The 22,402-nt window shown below is 43.9% G+C and overlaps 1 protein-coding gene across 1 annotated transcript in view; it reads right to left on the bottom strand.

Moving 5' to 3' along the window:
- LOC135224816 (uncharacterized) overlaps positions 1–22,402 on the bottom strand; it is a 451,449-nt gene that overhangs the window by 366,549 nt on the left and 62,498 nt on the right. The window contains 1 exon segment of the mRNA XM_064264139.1: positions 6,499–6,591. Coding sequence (XP_064120209.1) covers positions 6,499–6,522 — 24 coding nt within the window. The 5' untranslated portion in view covers positions 6,523–6,591.

Genomic DNA, 22,402 nt, shown 5'->3' with positions numbered 1-22,402 from the left:
GGGATCCTGGCTCCTGTCATAGAGGAGTTCTGTAAACTGAAGAGCGCCTAGCAGGAGAAGGGATCCTCCTGGGATCCTGGCGCCTGTCAGGAGAGGAGCTTCTGTAACTGAAGAGCGCCTAGCAGGAGAAGGGATCCTCCTGGGATCCTGGCGCCTGTCAGGAGAGAGCTTCTGTACAACCGAAGAGCGCCTAGCAGGAGAAGGATCCTGCTGGGATCCTGACGCTGTCAAGAAGAGAGGAGCTTGCTAGACACCGACGCCTGACGTGCGGTAGAAGAGCGCCTATGATGCGTTGGGATCCTGGAAGGGGAGGATCCTCCTTCTGACGGAGGGCGCCTGGACGAGAAAACGCCTACCAGGAGAAGAGCGCCTGTGAGGAGAGAAGCGTCTCGCGGCCTGGAGAAGCCGAATCGGAAGAAGAAAAGCACTTCCTCAGGATGCCTTTCCTGTGGCGATCCATGGCAGTCTGGGTCGAGACAACAGAGCCTGCCGAAGGGACGCCTGACCGTTGGGGATGCTCTACATCCTCCTTACGGCTGTCGACATTCCTCCTCCCCTGGTCCTGGGAGTATGGAAGAGGTCTAGGCCTAAGAGCAATGCGGAGCCGGTCAGATGCCCCCTCCACTACACTGGGAACACTGCACAAAAAACTTCCCACAGCACTCTTACCTTCCATTGCAAAAAAACTGCAATTCCATCCTACGAATCTCGGCTTTCATGCCAGAAATATATAAATCAAACTCACTTCGTTTGTTTGTTTGTATGGTACTTTTACGTTGCATGGAACCAGTGGTTATTCAGCAACGGGACCAACCAGCCACTCCGCTGAGGCGCTTCATCTCGAAGACGAATACGCAGGTTCGAAGAAGGGAGAAGGGGGTGAAAATGGAGGAGAGGTTGCAACAACTACATTAGGGTTAGGTTCTAAAGCCTCCTCAACTAGCTCGTTAATACGAGAACTGCGTAAGGTAGAGGGTCTCCTGGCTCTTGCAATAGCCTTTGCAGCTTTGCATGATAAACCCCTCGCTCTGACGAGTCCTGCGACAGTCTGAAGGCAGTCAAGACTGAGAGCGGGGAGGTTTTTTGTGAAACCTGTCGAAGTGGGGCTGTTTGAGAAGATCGCTCCTGAGTGGAAGCGACATCGGAAAATCCACCATCCATTCCAGTACCTCTGTGCACCAATCTTGAGCTGGCCAGAAAGGGGCGATCAGAGTTAGTTTTGCTCCTTCCGCTGAAGCAAACTTTCTCACTACTTCTCCTAATATCTTGAAAGGGGGAAAAGCGTAACGGTCGATTCCTGACCAGTCCAGAAGAAGACCGTCAACTGCTACTGCCCTTGGGTCTGAAATCGTGAGCATAGTTCTCCAGCTTGCATTCCAATGGGTCGCAAACAGGTCTAGGTTTGGTCTTCCCCAGAGGTTCACAGTCTGTTGCACACTGGATGGAGGAGTCCATTCCGTGGGAAGGACTTAGTCTCTTCTGCTGAGAAGATCTGCCCTCACATTCCTTTCTCCTTGGATGAACCTGGTGAGGAGAGTGATGTTCCTTTCCTTGGTCCATAGAAGCAACTCCTTTGCTTTCTTGTAAAGGGAGAAGGAATGTGTTCCTCCCTGGTTCCTGATGTAAGCTAGGGCTGTGGTGTTGTCAGCGTTCACTTGCAACACTGATCCTGTGACCTGAGACTCGAAGTGAAGGAGGGCCAGATGAACCGCTGCCAACTCCTTTTTGTTGATGTGCCAGGACACCTGTTCTCCTCTCCAGGTGCCTGACACTTCTCTCGCACCTAGAGTTGCTCCCCAACCCAACTCCGAGGCGTCTGAAAATAACACTAGGCGAGGGCTTGGCACATGAAGAGACAAGCCTTGGTTGAGTCTTTGTGGGTCCAACCACCAACAGAGATCCTCCTTTATCCTCTCTGTGAGATGGAAGGAGTCCGACAGGTCTTGGGACTTCTGATCCCATTTTTCCCTCAGGTAAAACTGAAGGGGTCTTAGGTGCAGCCTTCCTAAAGAAATGAACTGTTCCAATGAGGAAAGGGTCCCCAGAAGACTCATCCACTCCCTCGCGGAAGATTGTTCTTTCTCTAGGAAGGCTGCCCCTTTCTGTAAGCAGCGATCTCTTCTTTCCTGGGAAGGAAACGCTTGAAAACCCCGAGAATCTATCAGAATCCCCAGATAGACAATGCTTTGCTGGGGAATCATCTGGGACTTCTCGAGGTTTACTAACAGTCCTAAGGACTGGGTCAATTCTAAAGTCAGTGACAAGTCCTCCAGACAGCGATCTTTTGACTGAGAACGAATCAACCAGTCGTCCAGATACAAGGAGATCCTTACTCCCTCCAAATGTAGCCAATGTGCTACATTTTTCATTAGGCCCGTGAACACTTGAGGGGCCATCGAAAGCCCGAAACATAGAGCCCGAAACTGGAACACTTTCCCTCGTACCATGAATGGGAGGTAGTACTTCCTGGACGAAGCATGAATTGGTACGTGGAAATACGCATCTTGAAGGTCCAGGGACACCATCCAGTTCCCTGGACGAAGCGCCGAAAGGACAGAGGATGTTGTTTCCATCAAGAACTTCTTTATTACGAAGAAGTTCAGAGCGCTTACATCCAACACCGGCCTCCACCCTCCTGAGGTTTTTGGCACCAAAAACAGCCGATTGTAAAACCCTGGGGAATGAAGCTCTTGTACCTGTTCTATGGCCTCCTTGTCCAGCATCTGCTCCACTAATTGCAGAAGGGCTTGGTTTCGTACAGGATCCTTGTATCTTGCTGTTAACTCCCTTGGAGTCCCCTGGACGAAGCGCCGAAAGGACAGAGGATGTTGTTTCCATCAAGAACTTCTTTATTACGAAGAAGTTCAGAGCGCTTACATCCAACACCGGCCTCCACCCTCCTGAGGTTTTTGGCACCAAAAACAGCCGATTGTAAAACCCTGGGGAATGGAGCTCTTGTACCTGTTCTATGGCCTCCTTGTCCAGCATCTGCTCCACTAATTGCAGAAGGGCTTGGTTTCGTAAAGGATCCTTGTATCTTGCTGTTAACTCCCTTGGAGTTGTCGTCAAGGGAGGTTACTCCCTGAAGGGGATTAAGTATCCTCTCTTGAGGATGGAGAGAGACCAGGCGTCCGCCCCTCTCTGTGCCCAGACTTTGGCAAATCTCAGCAGTCTGGCACCTACTTTGGTCTGGAGGACTCGCGCTTCATTGGGTCTTCCCGAAGGCTCTTTTCGAAGATCTTCCTCTCCTCTCGGGCTTTCTACTCCTGAGAGAGCCTCTAGTAGCCGTCTTCCCTTGAAAGGGCTGCTGGAAAGGCAGCTTCTCCCTCTTGGTCACAGGGACAGCAGGTTTCAACCTCTTCGCCGATTGGGCCAGAAGATCCTGTGTTGCCTTCTCCGACAAGGACCTAGAGATGTCCTTCACTGTCTCTTGAGGGAAAAGGTGGCTGGACAAGGGCGAGTACAGCAGAGAGGACCTCTGGAGAGGAGATACAGACTTAGTCAGGAAGGAGCTGTATACAGATCTCTTCTTAAGGATGCCTGATCCAAAGAGGGACGCTATTTCCGTAGAACCATCCATGACTGCTTTATCCAAACAGGAGAGGACACTGGATAACTCTTCCATACTGACAAAGTACGGGTCCTGAGCCCTCTTGGCCAGAGCTCCCAGGAACCAGTCCATGAAGTTGAAAACTTCCAAAGTACGGAAAAGGCCCTTGAGAAGATGGTCCATCTCACACATCCCCCAAGAAGCCTTAGCTGAAAGTAGTGCGCGCCTTCTAGAAGAGTCCACAAGCGATGAGAAATCCGAATCTGCAGACGAGGGAAGACCCAATCCCATGGGCTGCTTGGTATCATACCAGATACCTGGCTTTCCTGCAAGCTTGGAAGGAGGGCAGGAAAAAAAACAGTCTTCCCTGCTTCCTTCTTAGAAAGAAGCCACCCCTCTAAGCTCTTTAAAACAAAAGGTTTCTTCATTAAAAAGGGAAAGGGGTAGGGCGCAATCTTACGAAGGAAGGAGGGGGACTTGGACACTTCGTGCTGGAGAGCAACGATCCTGGAGAGGGAGGGTTCCGCTGGACATAGAGAGTTTCCGATTCTTGAAGAAGAAGAGCTGCGAGTCTCTTACAATCAGAAACCCAGCGTCTTTAGGGATTCCTCTTCTGAGACATCCTTCAACGTTGCCGCCGGAGAAGAGGGCTTCCTAGGTGAAGAACTCTTAGCAGGAGAGGGGCTTCTCTCCCTAGAAGATTTCTTGATCCTGTCTGGAGAGGAGCTTGCTTCCACTTGAGGGCACTTGTCAGGAGTAAGGCGCCTGCTGCTAGTCTGGATCCTGTTAGGATCTTGGAATTTCCCAGGCACCTGGCGCCTGTCAGGAGAGACTGCTTGCGACTCTTAAAGGGCGCCTGGAAAGGAGGAAAGGGAAAGCGCTTGCTACTAACTAGGCTCTTGGGCTCCTGGTGCCTTCTAGGCGAGACGCTGCATCCCTTATGAGCCTGGAAGTAAGGCGCCTGGAAGGAGTAAGGCACCTGGAAGGAGAAAAAACGCCAGCCACGATCCCGGCGCCTGACAGGAGAGGCGCTTGCGTCCCTTAGAGAGCGCCTGGAAGGAGTAAGGCGCCTGCAATGATCCTGGAGCCTGTCAGGAGAGGCGCTTGAGTCCCTTAGAGGGAGCCTCGAAGGAGAAAGGCGTTTACTGCTCTCTCGGATCCTACCAGGATCGAGGAGTCTCTCAGGTTTCTGGCGCCTGTAAGGAGAGGCACTTCTGTCCATTGGAGAGTGCTTGGACGGAGTACGGCGCTTGCTGCTTCCTTGAATCTTGCCATGATCCTGGCGCGAGAAGTAGGTACGCTAGAGTCCTTTACAGGGCGCCTAGAAGGAGTAAAGCGCTTACTGCCTACTCGGATACCATCCGAATCAGGGAGCGTCTCAGGCTCTTGGTGCCTGTCAGGAGAGGCGCTTCTGCCCCGCGATGTACTCCTGGAAGGCCGCATAGAAGAGGAGAGGTGCTTGCCCGATGAAGAGCGCCTGACAGAAGATCATCTGTGAAGAGTGAGCTTCGCTGGAGAGGAGCGTCTGTCAGGAGAAGGGCGCCTGCTACTGTCCGGAGAGGAATCTGGGGATCTAAGAGCTCTCTTTTTCTGCGAAGGAGAATACTCGGGAAAAAGTTCCGGACTGGAGTCCAAGGCATCTTCCAGGCTCTCTTCAGGGGGCGCGACTTCATAGCGGAACTCCAACCACGCCTGGTGAGGACGAATCAGAGTCTGAGAAACACTTCCTCAGGATGCTAATCCTGTAGCTATCCAAGGCAGCCTGGGACGAATCGACAGGATCTGTCGAAGGGACGCCTGACCGTTGGGGATACTCTACATCCTCCTTGCGGCTGTCGACATTCCTCCTCCCTTGGTCTTGGGAGTTTGGAAGCGGTCTAGGCCTAGGGGCAATGTGGAGCCGGTCAGACATCCCCTCCACTGCACTGGGGACACTGCACATATCACACTCCTTACCTTTGCTTTCCATTGCAAGCAGTTGCGACTGTAAGTTGCGGATGGAGGCCTTCATAGCAGCCATTTCCAAAGACGAATCCTTAGATTCGCTGCAGGGGGAAGGGGCTGAAACTAAATTAGAGGCAGGAGAAACTACATTAGTGTTAAGATCTAAATCCTGATCCAAAGAGCAGGACCTACTAGAACTTCTAACAGAAGCCTTCCTAACTCTATCCTTCTCCAATTTTCTAATATAAGAAGCCAAATTCTTATATTCTTGCTCAGTCAAACTTTCACATTCAACACAGGTATTGTTAACAGAGCATTCATTCCCCCGACACCTTACACAGATAGTGTGAGGGTCTACCGAAGCTTTCGGTAGCCTCACCTTACACTCCTCTTTCATACACACTCTAAACACAGGTGTTACCGTAACATCAAACATAATGACAGAATATTCCTATCGAATCATCAAAAAACAGTCCACAAAAAGCGTATGCCAATGCAAAGATCAAATAACGTTACCAAAGGTCAATCCAAATAGATCCTCAGCAAGCGAGTAGAATTACAAGCAGGAGGAACCAACAACAGATGTTGTCGGAACCGGCGACAGAGAAAATCTGATTAGAAAACAGGAATGGTTCCTATTCCCGCCACCCAGCAACGGGAGAGGGTTGATCACCTGACCTACCTGTCGCGTGTGCTGCGAGTTTTGAATTCTGTCGGGACGTCGGAGACTATAGCTAAGTATATATCTGCCGGGGAAGTTGCATGTACAAAATTTGGGGGTCATATGATATGCGAGATCGCATGTTACACGAGTATATATGTGAATGGAGACAGTTTGTATTCCATAGAAACATATAATCTGTACCCTGCATTTTATCCTAAAAAGTATGTACAAACTGACAGCTTTATGATTATTACATAAAATATCAATCAATTGGTCGACTGAAAGCCGACAGATCTGGCAAAGGTAAATGAAATACAAAAAAAATTACAATGAAACCAACCTGATTCTCAGCCTTGTTAGGCATGATGGCTATTCTCTGTTAGACTACTACATAAGTGGGGGCATCACAGAAGAATCATCATAATATCAACATCTGAAATTAAGGCATACAAAATAACTATATGCTTGGACTAGACTGCTTCATCGTGCAAACAAAGTGACTACTTAAATTTAACAAATACTATAGAATGTTTCAATGTATATATAGTATATATCTACATGAAAATTTTAATCTAAAAACTGTGAGAATTATTTGCAGCTCTACAGAATAATAATCCTACCTGTTATGAACATTACCAGCAACTCAAAAAACAGTGAACACTAGCTACTTCAAACTGAATATCATCCTGCAACTTAAAAAATTGTGAAAAATACATCAAAGCTAAAATAAACTTTAATAATAATGTGGTGCACCTAAATACTTTGGAGAAATATTTAGTTGATATGGACAAAATTCTGACATTTTTTCTATGAAGCAATACAAATGGAGAAACAATTTGTCTCACAGATACAAACCAAACATCATACAAACTTTATTAAATCCTTTTGTAAATACCACTTAAGAAAGCCAAACCTAGGGATAAATATCTAAAAAAGCAAAAGCATTTCAAGTTTATAAGGGGAAGGCCACAATCTCACTTGCCAAAAGCTCACTTTTTAACTTTACTGATCTATACTAGAGCAAAATGATTGGGAAGACACTCTTGAGTAGAGAAATTGTATCTATGAATGTGAATACAATTCATGAGCTTTGAAGCAATTTCTGCGCCAGTGATCCTGTACTTCACAATCTTACAAGTGTTTTCTTAAAAATACCCGACGTGATCCAACCTCCAGCTTACTCGGAACACATGCAAGATTTTCCCCTTACACAGTTGTAAACATTATAACTTTTAACATAATTAAAACATACTAAAATCTATGCTCAAATAGAACCTTATTTCACAAACAAATATTATATATACTATATTTTATTAGAAATACAATTTTTCTGTATTGTTTAACATGAACATTAATTGTCACATTTTCAATCTAATAAGTAAATCATAAATATCATATCCTTACATCCCTGTATCTTCAACTCAATGCAAAACACCTTTTTCAGACCTTTTTAGGCTATTCCATAGACCTTTCCTCGCCCCCAACAAGAACAACAAAGTATAGCTTGCAGGCTTACTCCCCAAGTAAGTGACAAGACAATGGCATATCTCATAGTACTTTAATTTTCCTTTACCATTTATGCAAAATATATTTTCAGCTTTCCTAAAAATTTCCAAAAATTTTTCTCAGACACACACTACATATAGTGATATTCCATTGCAAGCAAATTGTGATATGTACTATTCCATTTCAATCAAATAGCAAATAATTAAAGTCTGTAATTTGTATTTTTCCTAACATACAGTACAAACATGAAGGTCTTTGGCATAAGATTTAGAGCTTTGCGGACAAACAAGCTGGAATGGCCGTTTAACTTTCATACAAGGTTGTTAACTACCATGGTAGGGGTTAAGCAGGCTCCCCCCCAAACTCTTTGGTCTGCAACACTGCTTTTCCTTTCAGCCTAGATGACCTGTAAATGTAAAGACTTTCAGGTTTACATTTTAGGAAAAAATTGCAACTTTTAAAAGTAATTTGTATTTTTTCTAACATACATACCTAGAATAGCCGTTAACTTTCAAACACAGTCGTTAGATACCAAAGGGTAGGGGGAAGCCCAACCCACTCATTGGTCTGCATTCCACTTCGCCTTCAGTCCAGGTACCAGAATGAGGGGTGGCTGAGGTGGGCTGTAATGTAAAGACCTTTAGGTTTGTATGTTAGGACAAATATAAATCACTTTAAAAATTTGAAATATTTTCCTACACAAATACAAACCTTCGGACTTTACATAGGACACTTACCCATTGGAGGCTGGTGTCTGATTTGGTTCTACCCACCTGGGAATACCTTTCTGGTTTGGAAGAGCTTAGGAAGGAATCCTGCACCTCTAGTTTGTTAAGACATATGGGATGTTGCACCTGCTAGACTTCTGGGTTTAAAGAAACGAATTGCATTGTTAGTTTAGATAGAGACGAGAGAGAGACGAGAGAGAGAGGAGAGAGAGAAGAGAGAGGAGAGAAGGGAGAGAGAGAGAGAGAGAGAGAGAGAGAGGTGGGGGCTTGGAAGAACCCAAGTGTCTGAGACAATAAAACTTCCTTGCCTAATGAGAGGGGGGATATGCATCCAAACCATCTAAGATGAAGGACAAGATGCCCTCTTATGTGGTCACCCATAAACCCGTCCATCCAGCATGTGATGGCATGTTACCTACCTTTATGTATGTCTAGAGAGAGATACAAATAAAAGAGAGAAGGGAGAATACCAGTCACTCACACCCCTTCTGTCCCACTTATTGAACACTTTAGATAAGATGCCCTTGTCCCTTAAGGGAGCCAGATGAACCACACACTTGTTGGGCAGCCAACACAAAGTCCAAGGAAAAGCTTGTCCATAAACTTATGGGCAAGTCCTGAAGATAATATGAGATAAATTGAGTCTGGTGTTCTCTAAAGTTAGTACTGCAGCACACCAATGAGACAAAGAGGCATCTCATTCTGATTATATCCCTAAGTCCTTTTGGAGGGGACTGAAACAGAATCGAATCTGGCATCAGGGACCTACAGATTCTGAGTCTCAGATCCCCTTCCCAAGTGCTAGAACTGAAGGCCATGAAGCTTGCACACTTTCTTTGTTGAGGCCAGGAAGAGCAAAGAAAACAAAAAGTCTTAAGAGTCAGAACTCTGTCTGACCTTTCCATTTCACACTCTTAAATACAGAAACTCTATTTCTCTTACTGAGATGAGAGAATTTTTTGGTACATGTATATATTCATTATTGATATTTTTAAATGTTAATTATAATAATAATAATAATAATTCAGGCAGTCCCCAGTGATTGGAGGGGTTCCACTCTCAGCAGGGTACTAAGTGAAAACCACCATTAACTGAAACTTGGTGATTCATGGCGCCTCCTTTAGGAAAGTTATAGCACCTTATGGCACCAGTAACCGGAACTCAAGTGTGTTATAGCGCCATAAATCACCGATTTAATGGCACCAGAAAAGCCCCATAAAACCGGATTGCTATTAACCGAGTCCGCTGCTAACTGGGGACTGATCTTCATAACAACATAGCCGTTATTATAAAATGTGTATGAAAATATCCTTTCCCTTATCTTGTGTTTTTAACTTGAAGAGAAGCTTGAAGCCAGAGCTGTCAAATATGTCAAGTTAACTTGACAGGTGGGGGAATGTTGACAATTTGGAGGTCAATGATTTTTGTTTTCTCTCTCTCTCTCTCTGTAATAATTCATAAATAATTTCACTCTCTTAAGTAAAGACAACTTTTGTCTCTCTCATATGTAGTTAGCAGTAGGTAATTTTTAATTTATCTAATAGTATTACCATTACAGTATAGAACTGTAAATTTGGCGTTCTAAAACACAGACACATAACTAAGACTTGTATTCGTCCAAATAAAAGTGCATGAAGTTTTGTTCATAATAAAATGGCAATTTGTCAAAAATTTGCATTTTTTCCTAACTATACAAACCTGAGGTCCTTTAAGAATAGGAAGGTAACTAGCGGCAGCTGGAACGGTCGTAAGCTTCGAACAAGGGAGTTCGGTAGTTAACTGCTTGTCCGACAGTGCGCGCGCAGCGCGACTGGGAGGTGAAGAATCACTTTTGCTTTAGGCCCAGAAAAAAATGCAGAGTGAGGGGTGGCACGAGGTGGGACTATATGTAAAGGACCTCAGGTTTGTATACAGGCAGTCCCTGGGTTACGATGGCTCCGGCTTACGACGTTCCGAGGTTACACGCTTTTTCTTAAATATTCATTGAAAAATCCGCCCTGGGTTACGACGTCTGTTCCGACGTTGACGCTTCCGACGCTCTGAGTTAACGACGCTGACGCTTCCGACGCTCCGAGTTAACGACGCTTTTAAAAAAACGCACACTATGATAAAAAAATCCTTTATAGTTTAGCACAGTATATTAATAAAAATAAGTTTCTGGTTAGATTACAACAAAAAATTTGAGGTTATGATGATTTTCGACACTTTTTATGTCGTATTTTTCTATGTTTTTTAGTGACGCCTCATATGCGGAACTAGTTTCCAAGCGAATGAATACACTAGCTTACGATGCGCAAAGTTTATAACAGTATCCAAAAGCGCAATTAATGAAAAAATTATTGCTTGTTTCCAGTAATAATAACAAAACTAAGTTTCTGGTTAGATTACAACGCAAATTCCAAGGTTACGACGGTTTTTTATGCTTTTAACGATACCTCATACGCAGAACTAGTTTCTGAGCGGAGGGCGCAAAAATTAATTTACGCTATTAACTGTATGGTAAATTGACCGAACAACGACCTAGCATGGTCGAGGACGCTATGGAGCGTAACAATACCAAACAACGCCACTTCAATCGCGTGCTTGCCTTCATTTCGCTAGGTTGTGTCTTGCTACATGGCTGAATTTTTTGCATTTTTCGTGCCTTTACTATGGCTCCCAAACGGCAGAATACTTCCTCCAATGATAGTTCATCCAAGAAGAGGAAGGTCATCACCATGGAGGTAAAATACGACGTCGTTAAGCGGTCTGAGAAGGGAGAGACCAACACCGAGATAGGTCTGCTTTGGGGCTGAGCAGGACGACGGTGGTAACCATTGTGAAGGATAAGGAACGTATTCTGAAGCACGTTAAGGATGCTGCACCGATGAAGTCAACGGTGATCAACGAGAAGCAACGTAGCCAGAGCATTGTGGAAATGGAGAAGTTGCTGATGATCTGGCTGGAGGACCAGAACCAGCGACGTGTTCCGGTGAGCTTAAGTGTGATCCAGGAGAAGGCTAGAGAGCTGCATGAGGCAGTAGCGAAAAAATTTGGAGAAGGCAGTGCTGGTGGTGAATTTTCCGCAAGTAGAGGTTGGTTTAACCGTTTTACGGCTCGTGCAAATTTGCATAATGTGAAGCTGCAAGGTGAAGCTGCTAGTGCTGATAGCGAAGCAGCAGAAAGTTTTCCTAGTGGTTTGGCTGAAATAATTTAAGGATGTGGTTACACGGCTGACCAAGTTTTTAATGTAGATGAGACTGGCTTATTTTGGAAAAGAATGCCCAACCGTACGTACCTTTCCAAGGAGGAGAAGTCAGCACCTGGCCATAAAGCTGGTAAGGAGCGACTGACTTTGCTGTTTGGGGCCAATGCAAGTGGCGATTTGAAACTTAAGCCCTTGCTGGTGTATTTGGCCGAGAATCCGAGGGCTTTCAAGGGCATTTTCAAGAGTCAACTCCCTGTGATTTGGAAATCTAACAAGAAGGCTTGGGTTACCTTGATGGTCTTCGAAGATTGGTTCAATGACCATTTTGTGCCAGCAGTGGAACGGTATATGTCTTCGAAGGGTCTGCCTTTTAAGGTGCTTTTAGTTTTAGACAATGCCCTGGTCACCCTTCAAATTTTGAGCAACATGCACCCTAATGTGAAGGTGGTGTACCTCCCACCCAATACCACATCGCTGATACAGCCGATGAACCAGGGAGTAATTGCGAACTTTAAGGCTTACTACCTTAGAAGGACAATACGTTTTGCTTTGAGAGCCATAGAAGCTAACAAGGAGTTGACTCTGAAGCAGTTCTGGCAGGGCTACATCATTGCTGATGCAGTCAGGAACATTGCAAGTGCTTGGGACAAGGTGAAGACGACCACTTTAAATGGGGCCTGGAAGAAACTGTGTCCACAGTTTGTGCACAGTTTTGAAGGCTTTGACCAGGCAGAAGACATCGAGACTGTGACGAGGAAAATCGTAGGGCTAAGCAAGAGGCTGAAACTAGATCTTGAACCTGCTGATGTTACAGAGCTGCTGGCATCCCATGGAGAGGAACTGTCAGCAGAGGACCTCCTTGAGCTGGAGCAGCAGATTATTGAGGAGGAGTTAGAGGTACCAGAGACAAAACCCAGGACTTACTGTGAAAGGCTTGTCAGGGAGGGTTTTACTCATCTGGAGAGAGCCTTGGGCTTCTTTTGAGGGAGAAGACCCTAACGTTGCCAGGTTTTTGACAAATCAGGAGAGGGATCATGGATTTGGTGACGTTCTACAAGGAGACCCTGAAGGAGAAGCAGATGAAGAAAAGTGTGCAGTCCAGGCTTGACACTTTCTTTCACAAGTCTCCAGTACCACCACCTCCCACTCCTAGTCCTGGTAAGGAAATCTGAACTCTTTTACTAATTTATTTTGTTTACATACTGTAATATAAAATGTGTTAATTTTTTAATGTAACATATACTAAATGTTAGAGTAAATTGTAACTTCATTGATTTTCATCATTTGTATTTTATTGCAGAAGTGGTGACAATTCCAGATCCCCCTGTACCTGGACCCTCTGTAGCAGCCCATCCACCTCCATCAGGTAAGAAATTTCATTTTTCTCATTTTCATGCTGTAAATTGTTTACTACATTATGACATACATACACTACTACAATGTGTTTGATGTTGCATAACCTAATATTTTTCTTTTTGTATCATTCCAGACCCCTTTGATAGTGACGATGACCCAGATGACCCTGAGCCTCTCCATGGTTTGGATGTCTCGCCCTATTCATCAGGTAAGGAATCCTTAACGAATTTTTAAAATGTTTTATGAATTGCTAATAGAAATTTTATAAAAAGTGTACATATGTACACTAAATACTACATCCACCTTATTTATGTACCCTATCATTCTTTCCAGATCTAGATGTAGCCTCTTCAGAGCCAAAATCAGTTGATACGACTAGTATCACCTCTCCAACTCCATCAGGTAAAAGAATTTTTCTTTTTTTATATTGTACATATGTCAAACAGTAATAATATATGTGCAGTAGTTAATACATACTCTATCATTTTTATTTTTTATCATTCCAGACTCCCAAGCACCTGCACATCCCACTCCATAGCCCAGCCACTCTCATCTACCATATGCCCATCCCATTTAGCAAGCCAACCACTAGCATTTGGTAAGGACACCTTTTTTTTTATGAATGTTTATATTATACATATGTAATAACTATGTACATACTACATACTACATAGTGTACTACTTTACTAATCATATGTACATTATCATTCCAGACTGACATGCACTTTGTGACTTACATAAACCAGACCTCTACATAGCCTACATCTCTTCATTTCGCTAAAGGTAAGGAATTCTCAATTGTTTTTAATGTGTACATATACGTACAGTACTAAATTGTTAATTATGGAACAGTACAATTTGTACTTAAGTGGTTACATACTGTCCTTTAATATTCTATATCATTCCAGGCTGCCCATCATCTTTTCAAGCTCTCTCATCCTAGCCTGTCATCTGTATAAAGCACACTGAAGTTAGGTATGGAATTCATCCTTATCATTGCAGGCTCCCTACACATGCATACTGTACTACCTCCATCTCCATCTCCCACAACCTAGCTAACAGCTTTGAGACTCACTAAAAGTTGGTAAGTATGTAAGGAATTTCTAACTAAGTCTTATAAACCACTATATGGTATTACATACTGTATGCAACTTACTATGCATAGAGGACTTACTTACATAATTTTTTGTACATTCACGAATCCCAGAACCCCCTGAATGATGTAGGCTATGGGGCCACATAAAACTTTGTCCAGGGTTACATAGCACGACAACTTTAAACTAAAAGTAAGGAATTATACATACATTAACTCTTTTACTCTTGATATACTCTAATTTACATATTGCACTCAGGACTGTGTAGTATTTTGTACTAATTGTGTATACTTTTACCTTCCAGAACCACCATTTTTGGATGAAAATTATATTGTTATGATACAATAAAGTTTTATGCATACTTACCTGGCAGGTATATATATAGCTGTATGTTCTGAAGTCCGACAGAATTTAAAAAACTTCCGACACACGCAGTGGGTCGGCCAGGTGGTTAGTACCCATTCCCGCCGCTGGGAGGCGGGTATCAGGAACCATTCCCATTTTCTATTCATAAATTTTTTTTATTTCCACTGTCCCCCTGAGGGGAGGTGGGTGGGTACTTGAATATTATTATCTTAATCTGCCAGTTAAGTGATGAACAAACTTTATTGTATCATAACAATATCATTTTGCTCATGAACTTACCTTGTCAGATATATATAGTATAGTTGAACCCCACCGTTGGAGGTGGGTAAGGGACAGAATAGAAGGATTGGGTTTTTGGACACAAATGCATGCAGATGATTTACATCTTGGTTCCACCTGTTAGCATAGCCGACTTCGTGATTACTGTCACCCAAGTCTGCTTCTGCTTTACTAGAGTTGCCAGCGAGGTAGAGACCTATAAAGCTGGTGCACTCCAGATGATCTGTCAACGGGGGCGTGACCACAATGTGACTAGACCATATTGACCATACCATGAGGGCTAAAGAAAGTAAAATAAATATATATATATAATTATAATATCACCACCTGACCAACCTAGCCAAAGTTAATGTGTGTTAACTAAGGCTTCAGAGTTAAGAAGTCGCCGTTGTCAGCGACTCCACAACTAAATTAAGAGCTCTTCCTAACCATTTTCTACAGGATAGGATGAGTGGTACTTCTTGCCCCCAAGATTGTGTCTGCAGCACGTATGGCCCTAGCGAGCAGCAGATCTCATATGCCATCTTCACATCTCGCAGGGAGTGTGAAGTGAACCCAGAGTTGCTTCGCTAAACATGGTATCTCAGGATGTTGCTGAGTGCCATGCTCTGTTGAAATGCTTCCGAGGCCGCGCCCTCACCTCGTGAGCATTCAGATAAAAGATTTCAAATCTTTGTGCAAACACAATGAAGGAGCATTTTTTGAAAGGAACTCCTTAACCCTAAAACCAGGGTACTCGATATGGGCAAGTCTGGTCTTTTTCGGAACACTGCAGATTGCCCGACTGACTTCGACTTTCTTGATTTTAAGTAGATAAAACTTGAGAGACCTGACAGGGCACAGGACTCTCTCTAGCTCCTGCCCACTAACTTGTGCCATCCTTGCTTCCAGATCCTGGCCCAAGGACAAAAAGGGTTTCCATTCTTAGGCCATAACGAAAGGCTTAGAGAGCACACCGCCTTGTGTTCTCTAAAGCCAAAACTTGTGACGATGGCTTAAAATCTCACTAACCCTCTTTGTCGTATCTAGGGTGGTTAGAAGAAGGCCTTCCTGATCACATGCAAGAAGTTAACAGGCAGGAGAGGTTCGAATGCTTTGACATCAAGAACTTCAGACTAACGTCTAAGTTCCATATTGAAAGCTTCGATCCGGAAATGCACAGTCTGTACTAAAGTCAGGTGAACGACCAGTTGACCAGTCAGACGAATCAAGGACAGCAAGGCTGTACCCTGAAGACCAAAAGGCACTATTCTTAGCTGAAGGATGAGTGTCTGGACTGCCTGGGCGATTCAATCTAAGCAAACCTTGGGGGGGGTGTATCAACGCAACCCAACGTCGTCCGCAATCGACTTCGTCAATAAGAAACTCAGGGCTACTATATGTCGCCTGATCTCGCACGAGTGGTCTGACTCCGAGAAAACAGGCGAGACAAAAAGTAGATGGTGAGCTAGAATCGAGATTCCACAGACCTCAATGATCGTGAAAGTCTTTGTTGTTTGACAGATGCAAATCTGTCAAACAACATTCTCTGTTGTCTGTTCGCACTGGCAGAATTTTCAAAACTCTCGGCAACCGCTAGACCACTGGTAGTTCAGGTGATCTCCCCCACGTTCCCGTGGCGCTGGTACTTGGAACTATTCCCGTTTTCCTCAGATTTTCTCTGAACCCTGTCTCCTGAGGGGAGGAGGGTGGGAATTTAATTATATATACCTGCCAGGTAAGTATGCATAAAACTTTATTGTATCATAACAATATCATTTTTTATGCATGACACTTACCTGGCAGGTATATATAGCTGATTGACACATTTGGAGGTGGGTCACAGACAGCAACATCGTCATAATTCAAAAATTACTTAATTTTTAAAATTATTTATTAAGTTCCTTAACCTGGGCTAAGGTAGCTGACCTTCGTATGGTCCTGCCTCTTTAGCCTGCTAAACCTTAGTAGCTCTCAACTAGGATGTGACCTGTTTGTTGAGAAAGCTAACAAGAAGGGTCTGACAACTGGACGGGACCAATTTTGTTGACAGGAAACCCTAGCCCTCTCTTACCAGGGGCATTCATGCTAGGATAAGTTAGACCACCTGAACCACACACAAAGCTAACGTAACACATTACACTTCACATACTGAAGAGGAAATAACCCTCTCAGACAACCATAAAAAGAACACCACTTAATTAAAATACCTAGCATGTTAGTAATCTATCGTTGCTGCCGTCGATCGAGACGATTCGTTACGGACTTTTGCAATCCTGTAACGAACCTCTAGATGATCGTTACATTCTACACCTGTTGTTATAATAGGCTCTTTCTCGTAAACTCGAACAGGGACCGAGAGAAGATACTTCTTAAGATATGAGAGAGCTGTGGAATATCAGAGTTGATCTGGACCACTGGTTCCCAAAAACTCGTTTCGAGGACTGGAGGGACTACCGAATCGCTTTTACTTCTTTCAGATTAAGATCCAGGACATCTGAAACCCTACCCAGATGTCCGGCACCTTCTTTCTATCACCTCAGGTGATAGACGCACTGAGAGATGTACAGAAATCATTCCTAGATCTTGAATAATATTTCAGTTTCCCGGTAGTAAAAAACTGTGGTCTGCATTGCAGTCTATTCGGGGAAACAAACTTCTTCAGGAAGGAAATGGTCCCAGCAAGCTCATCCATTCCCTCCCCCTCCCCGAGTATGCTTACTTCCCTAATAAGGCTGCGGTTGCCTAAGCAGGAGAGCATATAAAAGTGCAATGTTGCGGTAGACTCGTAGTTCTATACCGTGCGGTAACGAGAACCGAAAGGATTAAGAGATAACTCTGTTGAACATAGTAAAGCAAAACGAATGCAACGTTTATTCATTAACGTAAGAAATCCCCTCAATTGTAGGCTAAAGTCCGTGATTGTAGGACAGATAAACAGTTAGTCAGTCAATCCCGCAGGAGAGATGCAACCGCTAGCACAGAGATAGGTTAGTCAGTCAATCCGCAGGAGAGAGAGACGTAACCTACCGCGCATGACAGCGCACGATCTGTTACTGGCTCGGATGGACTGGAGGACAGAGTAGACACAGCGTGACAGCACCGCCATCAGCTTACGAACGTCGTCTCTAACTTTATGTCTGGGTTGCCAGCTACCCTATTCTACGAAGAGATCGGTCCGTTATTTATTGAGCAGAAAGACTCTGAAAACTGGTATATTTAAGCGCAACCGACAACGCTAAATATATAGATGCGTTTGTGTCGTCAGAACACTACCATACATCGGTAAAAGATAAATCGGAAACTCCCGGAAGGCTGCAGGGAGTAACGATTAAATGTCCTTAAAATAATAGCCCAATAGAGCTCTCGGTTGCCCTCCGAAGCGGTAACTACAGCAAGCATATATGACTTGAACCAACCAGTAGTAAAATAACGCAAGGCAAAAAATGATATATCACAATAAAGTTTTTTCATACTTACCTGGCAGACATATATATAGCTGAATTCGGAAATACAGCTACATACATATCTGACAGGCAAGTTTTCATGAACAAAACTTAGAGAATCGAAGCAGACAGCTCAAGCTTCTTAAGATACTGGACATAAGCGTTCATTGACGTAGTCTACAAGTCTATTTCTTGTACGAGTCTGCGAATGAGGAATGAGAGCTCTTCCGAACCTTGTCCTTATTCGCTTACGCAATATCAAGTTAATGAGATGTTTGTCAAATGAGAACTAACCCATTAACGGTACAGAGATATTTTGTCAATGAGGGGTGGACCCACACCCTTACTTGACAAAACGATAGTATGTCAATGGGGGAAAGTCGCTGAATTGACAAAACGTAATCCAGGAAGTCGAGCCTTTTATTTTCGATTCCCGTCTCAAACAAGGAAGGGACAAGAATCCTGTTTAAGAGACTGGGCTTACGGTAGGTAGAACGACGATGTTCAATCGGCATGGAAGTCTCGACTAGAAACTAACAAAATCTATCATCTGAAAAACCCTTTCAGATGGTCTAAAAAGCTTTAAATTTATTGGCAGTATGGCAAAGGAAGTCCTGTCTTGCGCTTTCCTGAAGAGCGTCCTTTTGATGAGTGCCTTTGCAAGAATCCTACTGAACGTTGCCGAAAATCCTGACGTTCAGGACGTCGAGCCTTTACATAACCCGTAACTGTCTTATCTCAAAGTCTTGACTGAGGTAGAGAAAACGAGATCTTCCCTTGAGCTTTCCTTAACTCCATCCACCTTTGCGAAAAGCAATATAATATTGACAGAGACCTCTTGAATTCACGAAACCCGAGGTCTTGCTGGGTTTCGAAGACGAAGTTCTGTTCACTTTCTTGAGGCTCAAATCTTAAACAAGAGCTTGAAGAGTTCAACAGAAACGTTCTGGTGCGCGCTCGGCGTCCTGGTGCGCGCTCGGCGGCCACTGGCGAGGACGCTCGGCGTCCACTGGTGCGTGCGTCCATCCGAGCGTCCTGTTCAAGCCGATCGTCCAAATAAGCGTGCAGAAAAAGCGTCACGCTCCTGACAGGCGTCAAAACAAGCGAGAGAAACTGCCTTCTTTTTCATATTTCTTGGTGGAAAGACGTACACGTGATCAGGCAACTTTTGCCTTCTTACTTCTCACTGAAACGCATAACGAGGAGAGGGGACGTGAAGCGTCCTCTTCTATAAAAGCTTCTTAGAGGGCGCGAGTCCTTCCGAGAGCTCCAACCCTTGTGCGGGGAGGACGCCTCGGAGGACGAGAAGCAATCCTTCAGGATTCGTGCATGTGCACGCACTTTGGCAGTCTGGGGATTTTCATCAGAAACTGCCGAAGGCACGCCAGATCGGTGGGGTTCCCTGTAACCCTCCTTCGGCTTTCGACATGCCCTCTCCCTTGGTTCTGGGAGTTCGACAGAGGTCTAGACCTAGAGGCGTTCCAAGGCCGATCTGACGCACCCTCCACTACACAAGGGGCACTGTCACTGCACTTAGCCACTTTCACTATTGCTCTCTAAAGCAAGCACTTTCGATTCCAAGTTACGAATCGAAATAGTATAAGAGAAAGGGCAATAACCTCTACAGACACTGTTTTAGGGCCCGAAGGCAACATACAGGGTTAGGCGTAACAAAAACAGAAGTAGAACTCTTCACAACAATGAAGGAGAGCGATCACCTCTCGCAGACATAGTCATAACCCGTAGGCCCATACTACAGCGTTAGGCAAAATAAAGTCTACCGGAAGGTTAGCAGTATCACTACCCTGACTTTATTCGTAATTGATTAATTGCGTACATACTAAAACAAACGTTTTTTGTTCCTTACGGAATTAGACACGTTTACTGATTAATTGCGTACATACGAATCATACTTTTTCCTTACAGAAATAGACATGTTTACTGATTAATTGCGCCCCCCAAGTGCGGAACTACCGAAGCTTTCGGTAGCCACACCCTATCTTTGCAGACAACACCCTCTGAAACTAGCCTAACTAGATTCAGATATCTTATGCAAAAATGAATCAAATTCAAATCAATTTAAGATAGCGTATGCCTAGCCACAAATCCAAGTAAATAAAATTAAAAGACAATTAGGATACTTAGCGGCAAATGAAGTTTCCAAAATCCTAAGCCAGAGGTACTGAAAACAGGTGTTTTCAGTACCGGCGACAGAAAATTTATGAATAGAAAATGGGAATGGTTCCTGATACCCGCCTCCCAGCGGCGGGAATGGGTACTAACCACCTGGCCGACCACTGCGTGTGTCGGAAGTTTTTTAGATTCTGTCGGACTTCAGGAAAATACAGCTATATATATACCTGCCAGGTAAGTGTCATGCATAAAAATATGTAACTCCAGGTTGTACATCAAACTTCAGGAAACTACCAAAGGATTACCTTCCAGAAACACCATTTATAACTCCAGGTTGTACATAAAACTTCAGGAAAGTACATGTAGTGTAACCAAGGATTACAAGTAAGGTTTTTATAACTTTTTTTTATTAGTTTAATACAACCTAGCTAACAGCTTTGAGACTCACTCAAAGTTGGTAAGTATGTAAGGAATTTCTAACTAAGTTTTATACATGTTATATGTAGTACATATCTTATACTAAACCACTGTATGGTAATATGATATTGTTAAGATACAATAAAGTTTTGTACATACTTACCTGGCAGATATATACTTAGCTATAGACTCGGTCGTCCCGACAGAATTTCAAAACTCGCGGCACACGCGACAGGTAGGTCAGGTGATCCACCATTCCCGCCGCTGGGTGGCGGGGTCTGGAACCATTCCCGTTTTCTAAGCCATAATTTCTCTTCCACCTGTCTCCTGAGGGGAGGATGGGTGGGCCATTAATCGTATATATCTGCCAGGTAAGTATGTACAAAACTTTATTGTATCTTAACAATATCATTTTTGTACATGAAAACTTACCCAGCAGATATATACTTAGCTGATTGGCACCCTTGGTGGCGGGTAAGAGACAGCTAAAAACAAAATAATAATACTTAAACTAAATACATTAAAAAAACAGGGAAAAAACAACATATGTTCTTGGATAAAATAATCCATGGTTCCTACCTGATTGGGCTGAAGACTTCATGACTACTGTCGATGAGTCTGCCTGCCTCAAGAGTTTCAGCGAGGAATGGACCTATGGCTGAATAACTCTTTGGATCGTGTCAATGGGGGCTAGCCCGCTTACGCGACAGAGCCTATTCTGGATCGTACCAATGGGGGCTGACCCACTTACATGGTAGAGCCTTGACCTTTTGTCATATCAATGGAGACTCGCCCTCTTACATGACAGAGTTAAGGTTACTATAAGTAATCACAAGGAGCACTGAAGCCAATCCCGATCACCTGACCATGTTAGTACTGTTATAATCTATGAATTGCAAGAGGGTTCCCTATTCCCTCTGACAATTAACCAATAAAAACAACCACCAATAAAAGATAATTTAAACACTAAATTAAATTACGAAGGATTAGCCTCAGCCCCTTCTCCCAGCACTGAATTCGCCGAAACATACGCTCCCAGAGCAAAGCACTTTTCGTACGAAATTTTTACTTCTCTTAGGTATTCGCAAACAAACAAGAATTACACCCCAAAACGTAGACTCTATAAGTGCCTGCAGAGACCATGTTTTGTGAAATGCCATTGACGTAGCTATGGCTCTCACTTCATGCGCTCTTACTCTGAGAACCTTGAGGTGCTCTTCATCGCACTTAAGGTGAGCTTCCTTTATTACATCCTTTATGAAGAATGTAAGGGCATTCTTAGAAATCGATCTTTTCGGATCTCTTACAGAGCACCAAAGACTTCTGTACCTCCTAGCAACTTTTTCTTCTTCAGGTAGAACTTGAGTGCCCTGACTGGACACAAAGTCCTCTCTAGTTCTCTTCCTGTTAATGAAGAGAGTCCTCTTATCTCAAAGCTTCATGGCCAAGGCTTTGAGGGATTTTCATTCTTTGCTAGAAAAAGTGGTTTAAAGGAGCAAATCGCTGAATCCTTCTTAAAACCCACTTTACCTTCCAAAGCTTGCAACTCGCTAATTCTCTTAGCTGTTGCTAACGCAGAGGAAATAAGGACTTTCTAGTTAAGTCTCTAAAGAAGCTGTGTGAGACGGTGCGAATTTTTCCGACATTAGGAACTTGAGGACCACATCCAAGTTCCAGCTAGGTTTCTTGATTATATGGTCTTTCGTGGTTTCGAAAGACCTTATAAGGTCATGGAGATCTTTATTATTGGTCA

Source organism: Macrobrachium nipponense, chromosome 12 (assembly GCF_015104395.2).
Source record: "Macrobrachium nipponense isolate FS-2020 chromosome 12, ASM1510439v2, whole genome shotgun sequence".
NCBI lineage: Eukaryota > Metazoa > Arthropoda > Malacostraca > Decapoda > Palaemonidae > Macrobrachium > Macrobrachium nipponense.
Note: the sequence above shows the minus strand (reverse complement) of the source record. Positions and strands in the feature narration are given on the sequence as shown.